Genomic DNA, 21,779 nt, shown 5'->3' with positions numbered 1-21,779 from the left:
CAAACAAGGGGAACTAGTGTTTCAATAGTGTATACGGCCGTCTCGACGAACAATGACGTTGAGTAAAGTACTACTTTAACTAGCGGCTCGTCGTGCACAAGTACTCGATATATATTTATATAAAGATTATAGACTGCTAAACATTTTCTCGCGAGGCGAAATTTTCGATTGCAGCGTCGCTCATTCCAGTAGCTACTATGTTTCCTATAACTTTTTCCAACCGAAAGCGTATTCATACATAGAGTAGAATAGTGTGAAGTATCGCTCGAGCTATTTTTCGTTTGCTTTTGATGAGAAGTTAAATGTTTAGCGTGGTGGGTTACAACACTGCATTATTTACTAATAATCGCTTTTCTCATAAACAAGCGTGTCGTGTTACGAGCGAGAATGTACTCTGTCTAACTTTCTAATTAGTAAGGACAACACGCAAATAAAAGTTTGAATTTGCGTATAGTGAACACCGGAGGATAACTAAAAAAGACATTGGTTATATAGTAACTCCATAGGTATCAATCAAGTTCTCCGTAACTATGATTCGTAAGTAGTTACATCTCTAGATTTACGTTTAGACTATCCGCTCCAGTAACAACGAAACGTTGAAGCATCCCAATTGCGCTTTTAGTGAATAAAGGACTAAGTGTAGTGATCGACTGCATCCATAAGAAACTAGTATCATAAGGCCCGATAGCGATATTCTTTTAGCTTACTAACTTTAAAGTCATTGAATGGTAACTGACTGCACAAACATAATTTGAGGATAGCGTTTGTGTTTTACAGTCTAGGTTATTCGATCATTCATACAATTAAAAACGCAAAAGCCTAAGCAGCAAACTAAGCCTGGGGAAGATACATATACACTTATGACGATGATCAAATTATATTCAGCCACTGCTTTACATAGTAGTAATACTTCCGTGTAGCTGAATTGAGTCAAACAGCGTGCACTTTTACTAGAATGTAGTAATCATAATAGAAGACCCACAATCATAGTAATGCAAATTACTACACTCACTGCGCTTGCGAACAGCCACAACACATTTTCCAAAATAAACGTTTTTCTATTACTTAACGTGGCACTACATAAGTTGCTGAGAAATTCTATGTGTTGGCTTAAAAGGCCCACTCGAAGATTTGCTTGACCTCCTCGTGAGTAGGTTGAATAGGGTTGGTGACGGCGCAGGCGTCCTTCATAGCGTTCGTAGCAAGGATGTCAAAGTCCTCACGCTTGGCACCAAGCTGTTCGAGATGAGTGGGGATGTTGATACGAGTAACAAGGTCCTTAATGAATTGAATGGCACCCTCAGCGGTATGCTCAGAAGCACCCAAATGCTTGGCAATGTCTCCCAAACGAGCAGAAACAACCTTAGAGTTGAAGCGTTGAACGTGGGGAAGAAGAACGGCATTGCAAACACCGTGAGGAATGTTGTAGAAACCACCCAATTGATGAGCCATGGCGTGGACGTAGCCCAAAGAAGCGTTGTTGAAAGCCATACCGGCCAAGAACTCGGCGTAAGCCATCATCTCACGAGCCTCCTCGTCCTTACCGTTCTTAACGGCGCGCTCCAAGAACTTGGCAATCAGCTCAGTGGCCTTGAGAGCACAAGCATCAGTGATGGGGTTGGCTTGAGTGGAAACATAAGACTCAACAGCATGAGTAAGAGCATCCATTCCAGTGGCGGCAGTGAGACCGGCGGGGAGACCATACATGGTCTCGGGGTCGTTGACAGAAATAAGGGGAGTCAGGTTCTTGTCGACAATGGCCATCTTGATGTGACGGGTCTCCTCGGTGATGATAGAGAAACGAGTCATCTCACTGGCAGTACCGGCAGTAGTGTTAATGGCGATCAAAGGCAATTGAGGCTTCTTGGACTTGTCCAAACCCTCGTAGTCCTGGATTTTACCGCCGTTGGTAGCGAGCAAAGCGACACCCTTAGCACAGTCATGGGCGGAACCACCTCCAATGGAGACAATAGCATCGCTGTTCTGCTCACGAACAACCTTGACACCGCCATCGACGTTGGAGACTGTGGGGTTGGGTTGGACGTTGCTGTAGACAGCGACCTTCAAGTCACGCTCCTCCAACAAGTCTTGGACGCGCTTGCAAAGACCAATCTTGATGATACCAGGGTCGGTGACAATGAGGATGTTCTTGTAACCGGCGTTCTTGATCTGGTTGGCAGCCTCGACAAGGGAACCCTTGCCGAAAAGGTTGAAGAAAGGAATGTAGAACGCGCTGACAGAAGACATAAGGAAGGAATAGCACAAAAAAGTAAGTGTGGATGACAATATAGAGGGAATTTGTTTCTCTATTTATACCAATTTCTACAGCCGTGGCGTCGCAATTGTGTGTCCGTGATTTCCCATTTCTCATGAATAACCCGCCGAAGCAGGGGATCTGCAGTCGGCTTGATCTGCCGTTCATCCATTAATAGCGACAAGCTCATTGGCTAAAATTGATCGCTGTTCGGCGGCCGACAGCGGAATAAACAAGACACGATTCTGCGACTGTCCGTGGATGCAATGGGTCAAGCAAATTTGTGGACAATTGTAGCTCATTCTATTGGTAGATACTTCGTCATTAACTGTGTGCTTCTAATTCCCTAGAACAAGCCTTTCCTCGCCCATTCACAGCACAAGAAACGCAAACGTGATTGCTCCAGCTGACAAATTCGGGATTATCTCTGGGAAAGTTGTTCTCCATGATGCAATCGTGCACGTAGTCGTGGGCAGATCGTTTGATAGAACAGTTCCTCCTTTTTTTACTGCGACTCATGATCGACGTTTCGTGGGCAAAAGGCCGAAATCAATTGGTGCACTAGACGAAGAAAAAAGCAAGTATTTAGAACTAAGACGTATCTTGGATGTAAATAATAACAATTGAGCAAACCAGCACCTATGGAAAGCGATTTTTCGACTTCTCTCGCAGCAACTTCTTTGCCTTTCAAAGCATGCCTTGTTTTAGCGCGTCTTTAGTTGCGATCAGCGTCGACTATGATTTGCTCGGCAATATGCATGAAGCGATTTTCGTGATCGGCGTGACGATCTTCATCATTTCTCACACTTGGCACCACTAAACTGGGTACAGAACCGAGCTCCTTAATACCGACCAATCAAGAAAAAACAGTAACAGTCAACGGCCACAGTCCGTGAGAGACATGTGAACGGAAGAAAATCCAGACTCTCAGTCGCTGAGGTATGCCGTGATCGTCGAAGATCATCGTCGATCATTCGCTTGCGCCGACACACAGGCAGGGTATGGCGTAGATGAGCGGGGAAGCTTTGTAGTCTCTAGTTTGTGCGATGAACAGAGAAAGAGAAAGAGAAGGGGAAAACGAAAGGGAACGGGAATGAGAAAGAAAAAGAGAAATTCATTGCGACAGCAATTGGTAGGATAGAAGAAATCTTGGATCGAATACCCACAACAAAGATGAACACCAGTACTACTTGCTTGGTTCGGGAGGTCTAATCTAGGACAGCTTCGCTATAAGTGTGTTTATTGCAGTCAGTCAAATACTTGGTGTGAATGATGACAGTGCGAATTGAGTCTCTTATTCAATGAATCCTTTATTTCGTTATTTTGAGCAAATCACACAAGAGCGATCATTATTGATCTGCGGATCTACCTCTGCGTTTAACTTTCGAGACAGACAGGTTACAGTGTATGACTCGTCGATGATGATCAGTTAAGTGAGCGGAGAGCTAGACTGAATGTGGTGTCGGTCGACGACATTTCATTTCCTTCGTTTAAACCTGTTTTATTAAGAAAAGTTTTCTTTAAAGAGTTTCTTGATAACAGCTACGAACTAGTTCATAAGTTTTGGGCTGTTATGTCACGAGTGGTGACTCCTCATATTCAATTGAAAGTCGTTGATGAGTAACTAACTTGTCCGACTTGAGTATAGTAAGAAGATGCATTTGGTGCAGCTGAAACTCCCTCACAGGGTTTACCACATGCTACTCTTTTTTGTTCGACACACGCATTCGTATCGGTCCCACACAGATACCGATATACCATTGGAAGCTGTGATAATACAAAGTCGCAGACCTCAGTCCCCAGTGGGCGTATTACAATAAGGGCTATAACATTTCTGAGCAAGCCCAAAAGCCACATTCCCTTATTCTTTTTCCGCCCCCGAAAACTGATGCTGATCTCACCAAAGTAAGACTGGTTTCCAATGCTACTATGGACGCTGTGTGAGGACGTCATAAGCAACCGTTTACCGTGACGGATGTACAAATCAATGAATAATGGCAAGATACAATGAAAGTTTAGATTTTAAAAGTATGTTAGTGACATAATCTAAAGAGTAGTTATAGACGTTTCCCTTTAACAGGTGTATTCTTATTCTCCCACAAGGGGTTTTTGTTAATATATATATATATATATGTGTATATATATATATTCATTCTTCTTTTCTTTTCTTTTCTTTTTTTACTTTACTTTGTTTTATTTATTTTTTTATTTTTAAAATAATCAAGTTCGTGCACACAAATTAGACAGAAGCTTGATATTCAGATTCTCAATTTCAACAGGACTACAAATGGCACTCGCAGAAAAATTAGTAGATAAATTGCGACTACTGAGTCTTCTTTGTTTCGGTATAACAAAGTCAAATGTCAACATCAATCAAAAATGACTTAAACAGCACTACAAATCCAATTTTTTTAAAAAATCAAGCCCACACGCTCGTCAAAAAAACATGCCTTATGCGTTAACACAACTTTACTCAACCCTATTTATATAAGCAAACTCTAAATGAATTATGTACCAATTCATCATATCCATTCAGACACAATCCATCTACTTGTGCGAAATAGAATACTATGACACCAGTATGTATGACACCAGTGCGCAACTTTCACAAAGAACACTCTTTGTCTTCCCAACACCCATTTTTTTGTTTTCGCTTTTTCATTTTCTTTGTATAAAAATCGCTTTCATACGTTTTTAACATATTTAAACCCCGTCTGCGAACCTCAAACCATACGAATGAGCGCTCAATTAGTCATTAGGTAGTCTAAATCGGCACCATTTTCTTCGCTAGGGAATGGTCATTGTTCATTGATTTTCTAGACAAAACTTCCTCGATTATTTCCACGAAAGAAATTTAAGCATTTCAACTACCGAACACAAGAAGCCGCTTTGCGCTCTTGTTCAGATCCTATCAATGGTGATACCCGTGCTAACAACGCGGCTTGCTAAGATCATGCCAAAATACTTCTGTTTCTTAGTAAGCTGTGAGGTTCACGGGCGAAAATAAAAGTGGTATCGGAACACCCCAAACTCCATCCCTATATTCGATATACCATTACATAAACATGCAAAAAATCAGTGCTGCTTTGGCTGGAACTATTAAACTTGCCGACGAATACGAAATTAACCGTATCGGCTATGGTGCTTTGAGAGTTACTGGACCCAAACTCTGGGATGAACCCGAAGACAAGGAAGGAGCGCTTCGTACTCTCCGTGGTGTTCCCAACCTTGGCATCAACTTCATTGACACTGCCGATAGCTATGGCCCCGAGACCAGTGAGAACATGATTCGTGAAGCCTTGTATCCCTACGAGGGCATCCTGGTCGCTACCAAGGGCGGTGTTGTTCGTCCTTCCCCCGATGGATGGGAGCCTGTTGGCCGTCCCGAGTACTTGAGACAATGTGTTTTGATGAGTCTTCGTCGTCTTGGTCTCAAGCAACTTCCTCTCTGGCAATTGCATCGCATCGACCCCAAGGTCCCTCGCGAGGAGCAATTCCAAGTGATTCAAGACATGCAAAAGGAGGGCTTGATCAAGCACGTTGGTCTCAGTAATGTCTCTGTGGAGGATATCCAAGCCGCTGAAAAATACTTCAAGGTCGTGAGTGTGCAAAACTTGTTCAACCTTGTCAACCGCGAGGCCGAAGACGTCCTCAACTACTGTGAAAAGAAGGGAATTGTTTTTATCCCTTGGTGTCCTCTTGCTGCCGGCGACCTTTGCAAGTCCGGAAGCATCTTGGATGTCGCCGCCAAAGAGCTCAAATGCTCTCCCTCAGACGTTTGCCTTGCTTGGCTTCTCCAACGCAGTCCCGTCATTCTCCCCATTCCCGGTACTTCCAAGCTCCAACACTTGGAAGAAAATGTTGCTGCTGCTCGTATCAAGCTTTCTCCCGAGCTCTTCCAAAAATTGGACGAAGCCGGAAAGAAGACCTACGAGGCATCTAAGGCTTCTGCTTAATCTGGAGAAAAAGATTTAATGTTCATATTAACGACAATAAAAAGCAAAAAGTGCGATTCATGTTTACATGCTCAGCTCTGTCTAGTAGATAGATGGTCCCGTAGTACACATAACACCGTCGTACACTTCATGGCAACCTAAAAAAGAAACTGTTCCCCATTTTGGCAATGCCGACTTTACTAATTCATTTGGTCTATGGAACAAAAAAGTTTTGATTAGATTTGAGCGTTAGCTACTTCCTTTGTGACTTGCTCGACGGAAGCCTGCTTCGCCTTAGCAGCCTTGGCGGCAGCAGCCTTAGCAGCAGCGGCTTCAGTCTTTGGAGTCTTCTGCTTTTTTTGCTTCTTGTCCTTCTTAGGCTTCTTGGTTGGATCGGGGTAGGCCAGATCAATCAACTCGACAAAGTCGGGAAGACCCTTCAAGTATTCCTGGATGGGGGCCAGCAACCAGTTGATGGAATCCTCAAGACCCAACTTCAAATCTTGAGGAGAGAGCTTGTTTTCCCGGTAGTCGTTCTCAAGCTCCTCATATGTCTTGTACACAATCTTGCCGCCGAACTTCTCGGGACGGTTGATGACAAACTCATCAACATTGCGAAGTGCCATGGCAGGGAAAGAGACAAACTTCAAGAATGCCAAACAACCATTCTCTTCAACCACACCAGGCTCACAGAAAGCAGAACGGATCTTCTTCTTCACAACATTAGGCTCATCCAAAAGATCGATCTTCGCGTTAGCAGCAGCAGAGGCAGACATCTTTCCGCCGGCCAAACTAGGAACCATAGGGTTCATCAAATGAACACGCTTCTTGTAACCCAAGGCAGGCAGAACCTTTTCAGCCATAACGAAAATCTTTCTTTGATCAACGCCGCCAAATTGGGCATCAACTTCCAAGTACTGTTCATCCAAAGCCTGCATACCGGGGTAAAGCAGACCAGAAAGGAGAGGACTAGAGACCTGCTTGACCACCTCAGCACCAGCACGACGGGCATCATGCTCCGTCGTAATGGCAGTCAAACGGAAGTTGTCCAAGGTGTACTCTTTCGACAATTGGTAGCTAGAACCAATGACGAACTTGAGTTTCTCAATAGGAACATTCAAAGAAACCAAGATAGCCTTTACGACGGCCTCGTAGTAACGCACACGGTATTGAACCAACTCCATGGGAGCCTTCATGTTATCCAAAAATGCGTGAACATCGGCCAGCAGCACCTTGACGTGAACATCAGCCTTCAAGAAGTCGGCCAGCTTCATCATAGGAACAAAATATCCACAGTGAGGACGTCCAGTAGGTGCAGTACCCCAGTACAAGTTGAGGTTCCGCTCTTTCAAGATTTCCTTCAATGCGGGTCCTCCAAGCACCTCCTGGAGACTGCGAGTAATTAGTTCATACTTTTCATCAACTGAGAGCGACATCCTGTTCACTACACAATACTGCCTATACAGAAGGGGAACTGTTCTTCAAACGTAGGCAGACACCTAGATATTTGCTACTGAGATAGACAACAAGATAAAACTTTTTTGCGTGGACAAAATCTGTAAGCCGTTCCAAAACTCACCACCAAAAACAAATCACAGGAAGTTAGCAGCGTCAAAAAACAGAAAACAAACGAATACGGGTGACTAGAATCTGTACGATATATGACAATGGTCTTTCTTTTCTCCGTAGCGTAACAACATCTAGACGTAAAAAATTATTCCACAAAGCTGTAGTATCTATTATACTAGTGGGGGATGCAGTATGAAACTAAATGGAAAAAAAAACCTTAGGGATGGAATGTGAGAAGGGTGTTAAGGGAACAGAAGAACAAACAATTGCGGCATTTTTTGGTTTTGACAAAATATGAATTTCAAAATATCGAATTGTGTGCTTCTTTCTAATTGTCCATTCAACTGATGTTTACTGGAAGTGTAGGCTTGTTAGGAAGTTCAATCGAATTAACTCTATCCTCAAGTTTATCACAGAAAACGTTGAGGTCGAGATGCCGAGTCAGAGAACGCTTGGGTGCGACACTTATGCAGTGCTTTGCATCAAGCTTCATGTCAAGCGGGTTCTGGGCGTAGCACCCCGGAGAAAGAGTAATGCGAACGGAGTATTCTTTGACACCTTCTGGGTTCGTGCGCTCAAACAATTCAAAACAAATTTGTGTCAGATAATCCAACTCTGGAATCTGGTTTCTAGCGGTTTTGATGGGCAGACCCGATTCAAGAATGCAGTTCAGCAACGTGTACACATGCGATTCCTTCGTAAAGTAAATGCGAGTCACGGGATGATCACAGTCCTTGGCAAACTTAATGTCTGAAATGATTTGTCGCATCAGAGGAATACTTGTCAACAACCCAATTTCCAATTTCTCTGTCTTCTCAATACCATATTCTTGTGGAGAAACAAGATCAAACAAAGCTTTAGCTAGCGTATACAGTTCGATGAGCTTGCCCATGGGTTGTTGAGGTTGTTCAGCAAATCGGCTGGCGCCAGTAATCTGAGGCGTCAATGCTTGCAATGGGGAGTGTGGCCGGCTACGCTCCTTCAGAACGAGAGCGGGATTTTCAGGATCCTTCAAATAAACGTAGGGCATGAAAATTCGTTCCAAAAACTGTCTGTTGTGAAGAGCGTCATACTTGAGTGTGTCGTACAACTCGGACACTTTAGACGGGTCGGCATTCTCCGTATCACAAAATTCAGTGAACAACTTTTCCCAACGTTCACGGAACAAAGCTGGATTCTCACTGCAACACCAGCGAGTTTGAACAAGGTCAACCTTTGGACCCAGAATGGCATAGTTTTCGCGCATGACAGAACGGAGATACTTGAGCAAACGGATGACTCGTTGCATCACTTCGCTAGGAGTGGGCATGTCCTTGGGCCAAGTAAACTCCTCTCGGGCAGGGTCTCCGGCGCGGAGAAGCGTCTTTAAGCGCTTTTTAACTTTATCCATCATGTCCTTAGCGGCATTCGAATCATCTAGCAGGTCCTTGCGCGTGTGAAAAGCGCCCTTGGGGATCGTCTCTTTTTGTAAAAAGGCCATGGCAAATATTTCTGCTGATGTAGAAACACGACGTTCGGACGATGTGTATATTTCAACATCGTCTAAACATCTGCGGTTCATAATGTACAGGTCTTTGTAGAATTGTTCACCAAGATCCTTCGACTGGTACCTAGCAGAATGCGTAAATTCACCACCCCACTTGATAATCAGCTGAAGCTTTACAAGTTTTCCTTCCTTGTATGCAGGCTTTAACTGAACCTTTGTACCAGGGAGATTCTTCTTTGTGACCAAAGCATTTCGCAACTGTTTCAACTTTTCCGGATCCTCAGATTGCAGTTCCATGGCGCGAGTCGTAGCTTCAAGAACACTGTTCAGTTGCTCATTACGCAAAAGCACTTCTTCTTTATGACCTTGAAGCAAGGCAACGAAGGGTTCAGAAATGAACGAAAACTTGAACTTTTGCTTGGGTGTGCGATCAGCGTGTCGGAACACGCCAACGAGAGCCTTTAATCTCCATGCTTCACTTTCACGAGGAGGTGGGTTCAGTACTTCCTGCACGGAAGGGACGCGATTCCGTCTTTGCTTTTCGGCAACGTAAAACATTTGTTTAAGGATTCGAGCAGCATTGTCGTAGTAATCGTTATTATCTTTCACGAAAGACCATCCGTTTACGTCAATAACGTACGAACGGCCATTCACGCGGAGCAGGTCGAAACCACAAACGGGTTGCTCGAAGGCAGTGCAAATCTTGGAAGCCATGGCTCGCTCCTCGTCTGTCAAATGTGTAATGAAACGGATCTCCTTTCCATTAGGATTTCTTCTGACAATTCCGTCAACAACAGGCGATTTTCTCGTTTCCGCATGACTGTAGTTCGGACCTACCGTATAAATTTTCACGTCTTCAGCATTATCAACATTCATGAACTGTTCGTAGATGTAAGAACCCTCCAAACGAGGACTGCACAAGTTTGGATCATACTCGGAAGACTTGTTTGCGACCTTTCGGAACAGTCTACGACCACCGCCTCCCGCAGACTTGGGAAAGTAAATGTATATGTTATGGTCTTCACCATCAACTGGCTTTTCCACAAATGGTTTTTTGATAGTTTTTCCGTCAATTGACAGCGTATCCTCGTCAATCATCTTGACCTCTGGTTGAGGCATTTTAGGAAACTTGATACCAAACTTACGACGAAGCTTTTCAGCCAACTTTTTGCTGGCTTTCGGACCTCCATCCCGAGTACATTCAATTCGCTTCGGCGTGGACACATGGATTGCTTCAAGAAGTCGAAGGACGAGTCTTCTGTCCCACAGCAACTCCTGGAAGACGACATCATTTACACAAAATGGTTTTCGAAGCTCGACATAACGCTGAGCTTTCTCAAGCGGGAATCCTGTAGAAAAAAAGCAAATCAGGTAGTCACAAGCAGGCCAATTCTCGACTTCTTCATCTAGTATCATGTTGTCTCCAAAGACAATTGCTTCGAATTCACCATTGGCTATGATTCTGTTCAAGATATTCCGACAGGGCTTCGAACGAGCCTTTGCATCCATGGCACATATACCCACGACATTGTTCTTAGAAAACTGTTTTGTCACTGGGCTGGCTGTAGCTGATCGTCTAGGAGTCGATAGTCCAGAAGCAATGCTGCCATTAGCTGTACTATACATGCTCATCCTTAACGAAAAAACGATGAAACTCTTGTAAACAATTAGGTAAAGGCTTAATGAGACCTTCCCCTCTTATATTCAGAGAGATTGGGTATAGTACTACTAAGTAAAAATTATCGGGAGTTGTTCGCAGTTACATTTCTTCGCCAGACACAACTACCAAAAAACCACAATTTACAGTAAACTGTAAATTTGTGTAGTTTCTGCCGGTCTTTTGCATATTCCTACTGCATATTCGCAATAGAAAATGTCTGGAATTGACAAAAAACGCAAAATTCAGCCGGAACCGGCCAAAAAACCCCGGGATTCAAGAATTTTTGCTCGTAAGTAGCTTTTAAAAAGGGAGTTACTAACAGAAACAGCTTTTCGTGCGATAGGATATGTCTCTAATCATGTTCCCTTTGATATTGAAGCCAGAGGAAGTCATTTTCTTGCTACAACCTGTGTTGGAAACGCCTTTCAAACTTATGATTGTGAGAAATTGAATCTGTTGTTCGTGGGTAAACAGACAGAGAAAAAGATTGCTGCTTTGAAGTCTTACGGAAATTACATGCTTGCTGCCTGCGGTCATTTTGTCATCGCTTTCAAACGCGGTCACGTTGCTTGGAAAATTGCTTTAGACGATGAACATGATACTATTCAGCTTTTGGATGCTTTTGGTCAATACATTATTGCTACTACTCGATCCAACAAGGTCTACATTTGGAAATGTGCAAGCAAGTATGAGACGCCCGAGCTACATATGGTATTTCAACCTAGTTCGAAGGCTTCGATTACTAGCATACTCCATCCAAGTACCTATTTAAACAAAATTATTTTCGGTATGTCGAATGGCTCGTGTCAGTTGTGGAACATTCGTATCGCCAAGTGCATCCACGTTTTCCGCGGACTCGAAAGCGCCGTGACCAGTCTCTCTCAAGCTCCCGTCATTGATGTGTTGGCCATCGGTTTGGCTGACGGCCGTATATTGGTACACAACATCCGCACCGATAGCACTTACATGGAATTTAAACAAGAAGGTCGGGTCTGCAGTACTTCTTTCCGTACAGACGGTACTGCTGTTTTGGCCTCTGCGAATGACAAGGGTGATATTACCTTCTGGGATCTTAACCGGAAACGCTTGCAGAACGTGCAGCGTGGTGCTCACAATGCTGCTGTCTCAAAAGTTCAATTTCTGAATGGACAACCTTTGCTTGTGTCTTCAAGCGCAGACAATACGTTAAAAGAATGGCTTTTTGATTCCATGGATGGAGCGCCTAGACTGTTGCGTCTTCGTGCTGGTCACCAGGCCCCCCCTAGTAAGATTGATTTCTACGGGCCTACTGTACACTCTATCATTTCCGTGTCTTCGGACAGGTCTCTTAGAGCCATTAGTGTTTTCCAAGACTCCCAGACCACTGAGTTGTCTCAGGGCTCTATAACATCCAAAGCCAACAAACTGAGCGTGCGTCCAGACGAACTGAAATTGCCCGAGATTATATCGTTTGCTTCATCGAACGCAAAGGAGAAATACTGGGACAATGTTCTCACAGCACACAAGGGCGAATCTGTAGCACGTACGTGGAGCTGGAAGAACAAGGCTTTGGGAACAAAAATGCTGCAGACCACAGACGAAACACCTGTTCAAAGCGTTTGTGTTAGTTGCTGTGGAAACTTTGGTATCCTTGGCTCTCAAGGAGGTATCATCGATGTGTTCAACATGCAGAGTGGTATTAAACGTCGTACCTTTGGCGCTCAACTGACTAATCGCCGCCCTATAACCGCCGTCATGCTCGATAACGTGAACCGGGTGCTGGTTAGTACGAGTTTGGACGGTATTATGAGATTCTGGGACTTTAATAAGGGTACCTTGCTGGATGTCATTGACATGGAAAGTGCCATTACTCATGCCATCTATAACCATTCATCCGATCTGGTAGCCGTTGCTTGTGATGATTTCGGTGTCCGCGTCATTGATGTTCAGACGAAAAGAATTATTCGTGAGCTTTGGGGTCACACGAATCGTCTGACCGATTTCAGCTTCTCGATGGACGGACGCTGGCTCGTCACGTCCTCACTTGATCGGACGATTCGTGTCTGGGATTTACCAACGGGTCATTTAATTGACGCTTTTGCTACTCCTAATGTTTGCACAAGCCTGGCGTTTGGTCCTACCGGAGAATACCTTGCCACCACTCATGTAGATGAGCTTTCTATCAATCTTTGGACGAACCGTTCCCTGTTCCATCATGTTTCCACTAGAGCCATTAAGCTTGATGATGTTGCAGCCGTTCTTGAACCGTCGGTTTCTGGTGACCAAGGCGTTTCAGTGATTGAGACTGCTTTGGCTTCAGAAACCCAAGAGGACGAGGAAGATGATTTGTTATTCCATACCGCTACACAACTCAGTGATAAGATTCAAACGCTCAGTAAATTGCCACGTGTGCAATTTCAAACGCTTGTAAATATCGATCTTATTAAAGCTCGTAACAAGCCCAAGGAGGCACCTAAGGCACCGGAAAAGGCTCCTTTCTTTTTGCCTTCTGCGAAAGAACTCGCTGAGAATGCTACCCTTACACCTCTTAACAACACTAAAAACGAAACAAGTGTTTCCACTACAGTGAGTTCGCTTCCTTTGGAGGCCACTCAATTTACGCAATTGCTGCTTTCCGGCAATTGTAGCCAGCTTGTTGAATTTATGAAGCGACTTCCTATCGCGAAGGTTGATTTGGAAATTCGTTCACTGTCTGCCTTCCCGCCATACCAAGAGTTTGTGGCTTTCATCCAAGCGATGACAGAACGACTCCTCCAACGTTTGGACGTGGAACTTGTGGAGGCGTACATGGCTACGTTCTTAAAGGCTCATGAGGATGTTCTTGTAATGCAATCTCGAGAGGACGGTATGGGACAAGTGCGCATTGCCCTTGAGCGCTGGAAAAATGCCCATACCGAGGAAGTCGAGCGTGTCTCCAGTTACATTGATTACTGTTCCGGTGTTCTGAACTTTCTCAGAACGTAAAAATATTTGTTGTTTTGGCAAGGCAGAGAGCCAAACGGAGGGTGAGTATTCTAATTCTCACACACTATTGGTAACTGTTTCTCTCGGATACGTTAAAAGGTAAAAAAAGATAGGTTTTGTTAGACAGTTTTAATGTTATTTACATTACAGGTTGGGCATTTGCAAGACGTCAGCGGGGACAGAGTGAGGGACGGGTTGAGGATGCTGTTACGGATACTAATGCTGTTCTTCTGATGGTTTCGGAAACTCGTGGGTGAAGAAGATTGTGTCGACTGTTAGCCGAGGAAACGTACTAGGCAAGGATGACTCTTCTATTTGTTTGAACCCTCTCTTCTTGTAAAAGTTAATGGCGCGGGCAAATACGTCTGTTGTTCCTAGGTACAACCGCCGAATTCCGTGCTTCTGACAAAAATCAAAAACAGTCTGCAGCAACAAATTGGAAGTTCCATACTGAGCACCGCGATACGGGGAACTCACAAAAAGTTTTCGAAGTGCCACTTCTTCATTGCCCATATCTTTGACTCCAACTGTAGCGACTATATTTCCATTATCACATGCGACCCAGAAATTTCCTCGGCCCGTTTGATAAAAGCCGTGGATATCATGCAAATCTGGCTGTTCTTCTGCTGTAATTGGGATTCCGAACTCTTCGCGCTGAATTGAAACGATGAGTTGGAGAACACTTTTGTAGTCTTTGTCCTCGTATTCTCTGACACTGATATTTCCCGTCATTGGACAATGTACGTTCTGGGTACGTTAAAATCTGTTGGATACGTTATTATATAACAACACAGCCAACGCAATTGACAATTCTTAGACTACATTTTGCAATGGCAACAACGATACAAGTTGATCATTTGCGCGCTCACGTAACCAATCATAGTAAAGAATTCAAATCTAATCTGAGCTTAAATTTAGACGACCAATAAAATGCACGAGCGAAAACTAAGAAAGGTAAAGACCGACAAAGGAGAAACAGCGAAAACATAGACCTATAGATGAAAGGTCGAGTAAAATCATGAAATCTAGAGCAGCTCAAACTTTGCACAATAAACGTTTTCGTTCAATTAATGTTTGCGTCTGTACTATTTTGTGTCCCGCACAATTCCTGCTTCTCACCACACAGCCTTCTTCACAATGACGCATGCGCAAACATGATTGGACGCTGTGCGACAAAATATCGCCACAAACTGCCATTATGTCATTCTACCGTGCGTCATAGCAGGGTGGTGATTCTCACTATGTAATGTTAGGGAACACAAATTTTAACGTTACCTTACCCACTACCTCCTTATTCACTGACTGTTAAGACCAAAGTCAGAAAAAGCGTTAAGACGATAATTAAGGCACTGTACGGAGAATCAACGAGCGGTCGGTTCTCTTAGAAACAAAACATTTGGATATTTCGTTATAATAATTTTCAAGACGGAGTCGTTTGCGAATAATACCGTTAAGGAGGAGGGGAGCGGAGTGTTCAAGCAGCAGTGGCCCATGCCAGAGGCAAATCTGAATATGGAAGCGCCAAAGCTAGCTGAAATGAAGAGCTACCGCCGGAAGAATGCGTCCCTCTCTCCCAGTGCTTCTCCTGCCAAGGCCCAGCGGACGCATTTGTCGCTTGACGAGAAGATCACGCTGATGCGGTTGGTAATCCGCCATAAAAACGAGCTTGTGGACCGGAAAACCAGCGAGTTCTATGCGAAGATTGCGAAGATTGGTTATGAACAAGAAGGATTGGCCATTCACACCGAGTCTGCTTGCAGAAACCAGATTATCAGTATCATGCGTGTGTACGAACAGCGTCTTGCGCATCGCCAACCTGGTATGAAGACTACACCAGAGGAAGACGAGCTGGATCGGTTATGTGATGCGTGGAAGCAGCGTCTCGGTGAATTGCAACAGTACCGTGAAAAGTTTCTGGTCGGCAAACGCAAGTGCGATTGCGGCAATGAAGAGATTAACGCCAAGCTCAAAAAGCTCACAGAGGAGCAGCAGAACGTCGACATGTTAATAGCAAAGGTTAACTTTTTGTCGAAGCATCTTCATGACAATGAGGAGAAACTCGTTCAAATTACAGCCAAAATGGATGAGGTTCTAGCAGAAAACAAGCGTCTTTTTCACCTTATTCAACAAACAGAATTGATGCCTAAACCTCACTTCAAGCCTGTTGAAGAAACAGACCTACACGACACTCATCCTTACGGCTCTCCAGCTTCCGTTGGCGTAAACTTGAACGCAGCTATGCACGGAGCTATGCACCCTAACATTTCACCCAACTTGAGTGAGCACTAAACAGTTTACGCCTGCACAAAAGTCGGATTTCATCTTTCTAGCGACAGAAATCCACGTACAGTTATTCCACTACCCAGTGCGAAGTAATTACGAAGATCGTTGTGTGTTTTTGAAGTATCCTTTTGACTCAAAGTTTCTTTCTTTTTTCTGTTTTCTTTCAAATGTTCGTCTTTTCCTTGTTCTCAACGCTGTCAATGCGCCCTGGAACTTGTACTCTTTACAGTGGTTGGTGTTTCCCGTGTGCACCGCGTGAATGCTGGACCGAGTTGCGCTGTGTTACATTCATGGGATATTAGTTTCATTACAACGAATAAACAATTACATGAAGAGTCGACCTCCTATACTGTATTATCAATTGCCCGTCTTTTGTATGCGCACACTAGATATAAAACCAACTGGCTTTTGATTGTTTAAATGGCTTGATGGCTATGTTAATGTTGTCCTACGAAACCCGCCCATGCTTGTTCGATTGGTATTAGTTTGTATGTGGGCTTGGCTGCTTGCTCCGTTTGACTGCGATGAATCTCAGCAACTTGCTGGACACCCTGGTCAATAAGGTATTGCTTTAAACGGTGGTAATTCAGGCCAACTTGCGCAGGGCCATGACTGTCATCCGACAGCGTTATAAGTGCTTTCGAATCCAAAATGCGCTAGTGAAGTGATCGTTAACAAAAGAACATGGGAATTACTCAACCCGCCAGTCCCGTCCGTCTTCGTCGTACCTGTAATATATCTTTCTTTGGATATGCAGTATCCCAGCCCTTGCGGAAGGCAGAAGAATTGAGCTCGAAAATGCCGCCGTACGAGTTTACAAAGTCAATGTTGCGCTGCACCCGGTCCGAAACCTTCTGAGAGTCTGCAAAAACGCGAAGTCCTGCCTCAGGACTGAACAGCCGGATCAGGTCGAAGTGGGCAACGACCAGAGGTTTCAGTTGGCGAAGCATTTCGTACTGATGGTCAAAATAGTCTACGAACAGCTGTTCGTAATCGTCGTTTACGGCGTGCAAGGCTGCTTCCCACAGCGCAGGGGAAAAGTCGATGGGTATTGTATGAACGTGGTGGACGCTGCCGACGATATAATCCAAGTCATACTTGTCGAGTAGACTTCGAATAAGTTGTACAGATTCTGGACGTATGTAGTCAATCTCAGAGCCCACCAAAATGTTAATGCGATCACCGTAAGCCTGTTGCAGGCGGCGTGCTTCCTTGTAATATGCGTCGAACGTGTCGAACAGGTCTTGTACCTTTAGGTGTTTCTAAGAAAAGTATTGTAAGAAGTTGTTCAAACCCAGTTTAATTACTTCTCAGGCGAAGGTAACGTACTTCTTCCTCATACAAGTCCTCCTCGTGGTCCCTGGGTGCATGCTCGGTGAAAGCGAATGTTTTAAATCCTTGTTTTATAGCTTCTCGAATGACCTCTTCCAAGTTTCCAGAGGCGTGCAGACAGAATCTTCGTTACAGAATCATTAGTTAAAAAATGACAATGGGAAAACTTCTTACTGTCCACTGTGAGAATGTTGAGAGATGGGCATTTGCGTACTTTCAGCGGTTTCGCAGGTTGGAAGACGGAAGAAATAGTAAAACCAAATCCCGCTCTAACGACGGCCAAGAACTATTTACAAACACACTTAGGTGAACAAATGGAAAGCCGTTTGCATCACTAGTCCACCGTAGTAATGTATTTACGGTGTCTTAGGGGTAAAAATAATATATATATATATAAAAGGTGTCGGAAAAGGTCGAACAAAAAAAAAACTACAGAAATTGTATTATATCTACCAAACCAAGCAACTTTCAGCCCAGAAATCGGCTCTCTTTCGCTCGCTTTTACCGTACATAAAGTCGCATGTGCTGCTGCAGTTGGAGTGATGTCCTGAAAATGGGGGCGCTCTGCTGAGTGGGGGCAAATCGCGCCTTGACACAATGCACAGTGGCCGTGAACGTGTCTTCCCCCATTACCCTGCAGAATGTGGAGGTCACGAAATAACGGTAAAACGGGTACGTTTAGTAGAATAAGTTGTAGTTTGAGGCAGCTGATTAACAGATTTAGGGTCGAACTCAATTCCTTTAGGAAGACGCCGGTTAGACAGTGAACCGCGTGAAACACTTCCACTCTCTAATGGAGAGCTGAAGCGTTCCCCTTCGCCTCCGTATGCTTACAAATCTTCGCCTCAGTTTGACAATTCTGGTAATGTCGAACGTGGCCGCCGGAGATTTAGAATTCATTACTGGGACGGACCAACGCCCATTGAGGACCGGTCTCCTCAATTGCTGGACACAAACTTTGCCATAACTGCTTGTATGACGAGTGAGCAGCTGGCGTTGTATTCTATGAACATCCGTCTTGAAGAAGTTTCTCAAAAACTTCGAATCGGTGCTGTTGTGCCCAACAGAGCTGAACGTTCGCCATCTCCTCCACCTCAATACGACAATTTTGGACGTCGTTTAAATACGCGTGAGATTCGTCATAAGAAAAAGCTTGAGGATGAGCGTCATAAAATTATTAAGAAGGCCATGAAATTGGTCCCTGGTTTCCGGGCTCCTAGTGATTACCGGAGACCTACAAAAACACAGGAAAAGGTCTACGTACCTGTCAAAGACTACCCAGAGATTAATTTCATTGGTTTGTTAATTGGTCCGCGTGGTCATACCTTGAAAGATATGGAAGCAAAGTCCGGTGCAAAAATTGCCATTCGTGGCAAAGGCAGTGTGAAAGAAGGAAAGGGCCGGAGTGATCCTTCTGCTCGGGGAAACATGGAAGAAGATCTGCATTGTTTGGTAATGGCTGATTCGGAAGAGAAGGTCAACCATGCGATTAAACTTATCGAAGAAATTATTCAAACTGCAGCTTCGGTCCCTGAAGGACAAAATGACTTGAAGCGTAGTCAGCTTCGCCAACTTGCAACCTTGAATGGTACCCTTCGTGACGATGAAAATCAAGTTTGCCAAAATTGCGGTAACGTTGGTCACCGAAAGTACGACTGTCCTGAACGGTCTAACTACACTGCCAATATCATCTGCCGTTATTGTAATAATGCCGGACATATCGCTCGTGATTGTCCTGTTCGTAATGGCAAAGCACCTGCTTCCAACGCTGTCACAGATCAGGAGTATCAAAACCTTATGCAAGAGCTTAACGAGGGTAGCAGATCTACTACTGCTCCACCTGAGGCAATTGAATACCGCAAATCTGAAAGGGAGTCTGTTCCACCTCCATGGATTAATGCATCCGCGACTCCTGCCAGTGCTTCTACTACTAGTGCTCCTTGGAATAAGCCCCCTCCGGCCGCGCCTGCTGCTCCCGCTGCGGCCAGCAATCCTCCTTGGCAAGCCAACACTTTCCCCGGTGCACCTGCCGCACAGGAAGTACCCTCGTTCAATGCTCCCTCTTCAGCTGCAGCACCTCCTTGGCAGGCACCTGTGCCAGGTACAACTCTTCCACCCCAACCCGTTCCTTTCTTCCCCCCTGCACAAGCACCCCCTCCACCGGGTGCTGTTTACGCTGCCGTACCACCTCCATTTACTGTTCCGAATTTCGCTCAACCTGGCATGCCTGGTGCAGTCGGTGTTCCAAGCGCACCTGGTGCGATGATTCCTCCCCCTCCAGGATTAGCAACAGCAGCACCGGGCGTTGCTCTTCCTCCAGGTGTTCCCCCCCCTCCCGGTACGACAACGAACCCCGGTTACAATTCCGCTCCTTGATTTCCTTGATTACTTGTTATATTATAAATGTTTAAAATGTGTGTTTGTTTGTCGTAATGAAAACGGCTTTCCCTTTTGTTAAGTTTCCTTTTTTGAGTTCAATGCCCTTTTCCTTTTTGATCCACTTAGTGACTTCTCCCATATTGACATGACAATTTCCACTTTAAAACCATCTGCCAAGAGCGCCTTGTACATGTTGTATGCGAGTTTTGCAGTATCTCTGTCTGGGACGAGACTCGATGGCTTTCTTCCGGTCTTTATTTTGTAGAGGAAATGATGATAATAAACAAAATTGCAGCAATGTGACAAAGGGGAGAATGATTGCAGATCCTCACGCGTGTCATTTGCGCTAAAGAATAACATGCTCAGTGAGTAGGTGCTTGCCATGAATCGTGAGACAACGCTGATGCCTGCTTTGGATGGAGAAACCTTGTCGTCCAGAAGGATGTTTTTCTTGCTTAAGCAAACAGAGAACATTAACAAAAGACTAACGAGAGAGATATTGGTAATGCCGTTCATGCACCGGATGGCACTTAGTATAAAGCGTTGTGCAAAAGGCCAGCCTGCGAACTTATTAGCTAAGTAGGGCCATCCGTCTGAGTATTCAAAATCAATATCTACATCGTTGCTGTGTAATTCTTGGTAAGAGCGGTAAAATTCTCTTAATTGTCTTGATTGCAGACGACCTTGAGCTCGAAAGTTTGCATAAGCCTGTATACGTAAGGCAGCGCCTTCGATCCAGCTGCACCTTGCTGAGGGCAATTCTTTCTGTTGCGGAAGCCATACACATGGAACATCAGTGGAACAGTGAAAAGCCTCTTGAATTCTCCCCCAAGTTAGTGAATCCCCAGTGTCTGTTAATTCGGGATCTTCGAGACTGTAATATTTGACTACTCGCTCAACCTCGGTTTTGGGAATCATTGACTCCAATGTGCCATCTTTCAACGCTTTCTCGACATCGCTGCAGATCTTAGTGAAGCTGGAATGCTGGTCTATTTCCATTTCAGGATGGCCTTCTACACCCATTGCCGCCGCTAAGAGGTGAAGAGGAAACGAGATGTGTTTCTGAATATCTTTGTAGCGGTAAACGGTTGCGACAAATCCGGTTTTTGTTAAGCTTATTGTCTGAAAAGGAATGTAACCACCGCTCTCGTTTTCCAAATTGAAAACAAGCAAATCAGAGTCCTGACTGAAAATGAATGCGTCTAATTTATGAGCTCTGACCGCACAAAACTTGTCTGCCTCTTGATTGCAGACGATAACATTGCCAGACAACTCATTCTTTAATATGTGTTGAGCGATAGGAACACAGAAGTGTGGCAGCATCTTGGTATCGATGTTGGTCGCTTGCTTGTAACGATGTTCCCGAACCTCGTTTTTGGAATATGGAAGACCTCCGTCAAAAATATATTCTCTGTATTTCGTTAGTTGTTGAATAAATTACGTTCCAGCTTGCGTACATATGTTTAAATCCTGTTGTTTGCAGCCAGCGATGAAACCAGCGAACTGCATTTTCATAATCAAAATACTGTTCTTCACCCAAATCTCTCGCGAACCATAGCCAATATGCAAAAGCTGGGCCATCAATTACTGCGGTATGACCAGCTCCATCTGGCGTACTTGTGAACTGTTGGACAGTTCCGTATTTTTCCAAAAACCTTCCTAACCGAGGGACTCCCATATAAACGCACAAATAATAAAACCTTCCCCGGAACTTTTCCTTTTTTAATATAGCACCCGTCAAAAAAAGCCTGTAGCCTTATTTGATTTTAATGTTCGTTACCAAAAAAGCTCAAAAAAAAAACAGTAGAGATCAATTTGTTTCTGGTAGCCGCATTCTAGGCTTGTAAGTTTTATTCCTACACATATACGCTCTGGTCAACCCAGTAAACAATAGGTTTTGTTCCATAATTAGCAGTC

The 21,779-nt window shown here is 44.4% G+C and overlaps 11 protein-coding genes across 11 annotated transcripts; 4 read left to right on the top strand and 7 right to left on the bottom strand.

Annotated features, from left to right (window-relative positions):
- Nucleotides 1-1,039: 1,039 nt before the first annotated feature.
- On the bottom strand, nucleotides 1,040-2,291 carry SJAG_00240 (alcohol dehydrogenase Adh4). The gene has a single exon (XM_002171497.2). It carries the CDS (start codon nucleotides 2,245-2,247, stop codon nucleotides 1,111-1,113), a length of 1,137 nt encoding a protein of 378 aa, XP_002171533.1. The 5' UTR covers nucleotides 2,248-2,291; the 3' UTR covers nucleotides 1,040-1,110.
- Nucleotides 2,292-3,308: 1,017 nt separating this feature from the next.
- On the bottom strand, nucleotides 3,309-4,368 carry SJAG_05404 (hypothetical protein). The gene has a single exon (XM_011050666.1). The coding sequence runs from the start codon at nucleotides 4,205-4,207 to the stop codon at nucleotides 3,854-3,856; it is 354 nt and encodes a 117-aa protein (XP_011048968.1). The 5' UTR covers nucleotides 4,208-4,368; the 3' UTR covers nucleotides 3,309-3,853.
- Nucleotides 4,369-4,925: 557 nt separating this feature from the next.
- SJAG_00242 (hypothetical protein) lies at nucleotides 4,926-6,409 on the top strand. Its single transcript, XM_002171498.2, has one exon. It carries the CDS (start codon nucleotides 5,320-5,322, stop codon nucleotides 6,208-6,210), a length of 891 nt encoding a protein of 296 aa, XP_002171534.1. The 5' UTR covers nucleotides 4,926-5,319; the 3' UTR covers nucleotides 6,211-6,409.
- SJAG_00243 (cytoplasmic tyrosine-tRNA ligase Yrs1) lies at nucleotides 6,326-7,770 on the bottom strand. The gene has a single exon (XM_002171499.2). It carries the CDS (start codon nucleotides 7,623-7,625, stop codon nucleotides 6,426-6,428), a length of 1,200 nt encoding a protein of 399 aa, XP_002171535.1. The 5' UTR covers nucleotides 7,626-7,770; the 3' UTR covers nucleotides 6,326-6,425.
- Nucleotides 7,771-7,872: 102 nt separating this feature from the next.
- On the bottom strand, nucleotides 7,873-11,040 carry SJAG_00244 (inositol hexakisphosphate kinase/inositol pyrophosphate synthase). The gene has a single exon (XM_002171500.2). The coding sequence runs from the start codon at nucleotides 10,874-10,876 to the stop codon at nucleotides 8,099-8,101; it is 2,778 nt and encodes a 925-aa protein (XP_002171536.2). The 5' UTR covers nucleotides 10,877-11,040; the 3' UTR covers nucleotides 7,873-8,098.
- Nucleotides 11,029-14,026, top strand: SJAG_00245 (U3 snoRNP-associated protein Utp21). Its single transcript, XM_002171501.2, has 2 exons — nucleotides 11,029-11,193; nucleotides 11,233-14,026. Exons 1-2 carry the CDS (start codon nucleotides 11,118-11,120, stop codon nucleotides 13,866-13,868), a joined length of 2,712 nt encoding a protein of 903 aa, XP_002171537.1. The 5' UTR covers nucleotides 11,029-11,117; the 3' UTR covers nucleotides 13,869-14,026.
- SJAG_00246 (acetyltransferase) lies at nucleotides 13,287-14,691 on the bottom strand. Its single transcript, XM_002171502.2, has one exon. It carries the CDS (start codon nucleotides 14,598-14,600, stop codon nucleotides 14,085-14,087), a length of 516 nt encoding a protein of 171 aa, XP_002171538.1. The 5' UTR covers nucleotides 14,601-14,691; the 3' UTR covers nucleotides 13,287-14,084.
- Nucleotides 14,692-15,127: 436 nt separating this feature from the next.
- SJAG_00247 (switch-activating protein Sap1) lies at nucleotides 15,128-18,002 on the top strand. Its single transcript, XM_002171503.2, has one exon. The coding sequence runs from the start codon at nucleotides 15,360-15,362 to the stop codon at nucleotides 16,155-16,157; it is 798 nt and encodes a 265-aa protein (XP_002171539.2). The 5' UTR covers nucleotides 15,128-15,359; the 3' UTR covers nucleotides 16,158-18,002.
- Nucleotides 16,465-18,009, bottom strand: SJAG_00248 (histidinol-phosphatase). Its single transcript, XM_002171504.2, has 4 exons — nucleotides 17,658-18,009; nucleotides 17,481-17,607; nucleotides 16,880-17,413; nucleotides 16,465-16,807 (listed from the first exon to the last, which is right to left on the bottom strand). Exons 1-4 carry the CDS (start codon nucleotides 17,687-17,689, stop codon nucleotides 16,589-16,591), a joined length of 912 nt encoding a protein of 303 aa, XP_002171540.1. The 5' UTR covers nucleotides 17,690-18,009; the 3' UTR covers nucleotides 16,465-16,588.
- A 58-nt stretch (nucleotides 18,010-18,067) lies between these two features.
- SJAG_00249 (zinc finger protein Bpb1) lies at nucleotides 18,068-21,346 on the top strand. Its single transcript, XM_002171505.2, has 2 exons — nucleotides 18,068-18,155; nucleotides 18,208-21,346. Exons 1-2 carry the CDS (start codon nucleotides 18,125-18,127, stop codon nucleotides 19,857-19,859), a joined length of 1,683 nt encoding a protein of 560 aa, XP_002171541.1. The 5' UTR covers nucleotides 18,068-18,124; the 3' UTR covers nucleotides 19,860-21,346.
- Nucleotides 19,861-21,722, bottom strand: SJAG_00250 (asteroid). Its single transcript, XM_002171506.2, has 2 exons — nucleotides 21,320-21,722; nucleotides 19,861-21,273 (listed from the first exon to the last, which is right to left on the bottom strand). Exons 1-2 carry the CDS (start codon nucleotides 21,538-21,540, stop codon nucleotides 19,938-19,940), a joined length of 1,557 nt encoding a protein of 518 aa, XP_002171542.1. The 5' UTR covers nucleotides 21,541-21,722; the 3' UTR covers nucleotides 19,861-19,937.
- Between the last annotated feature and the right edge of the window lie 57 nt (nucleotides 21,723-21,779).

Source organism: Schizosaccharomyces japonicus (genome assembly GCF_000149845.2).
Source record: "Schizosaccharomyces japonicus yFS275 unplaced genomic scaffold supercont5.1, whole genome shotgun sequence".
NCBI classification, from domain to species: domain Eukaryota; kingdom Fungi; phylum Ascomycota; class Schizosaccharomycetes; order Schizosaccharomycetales; family Schizosaccharomycetaceae; genus Schizosaccharomyces; species Schizosaccharomyces japonicus.
The sequence above is the reverse complement of the archived record's forward strand: the minus strand, read 5'-3'. Positions and strand labels throughout refer to the sequence as shown.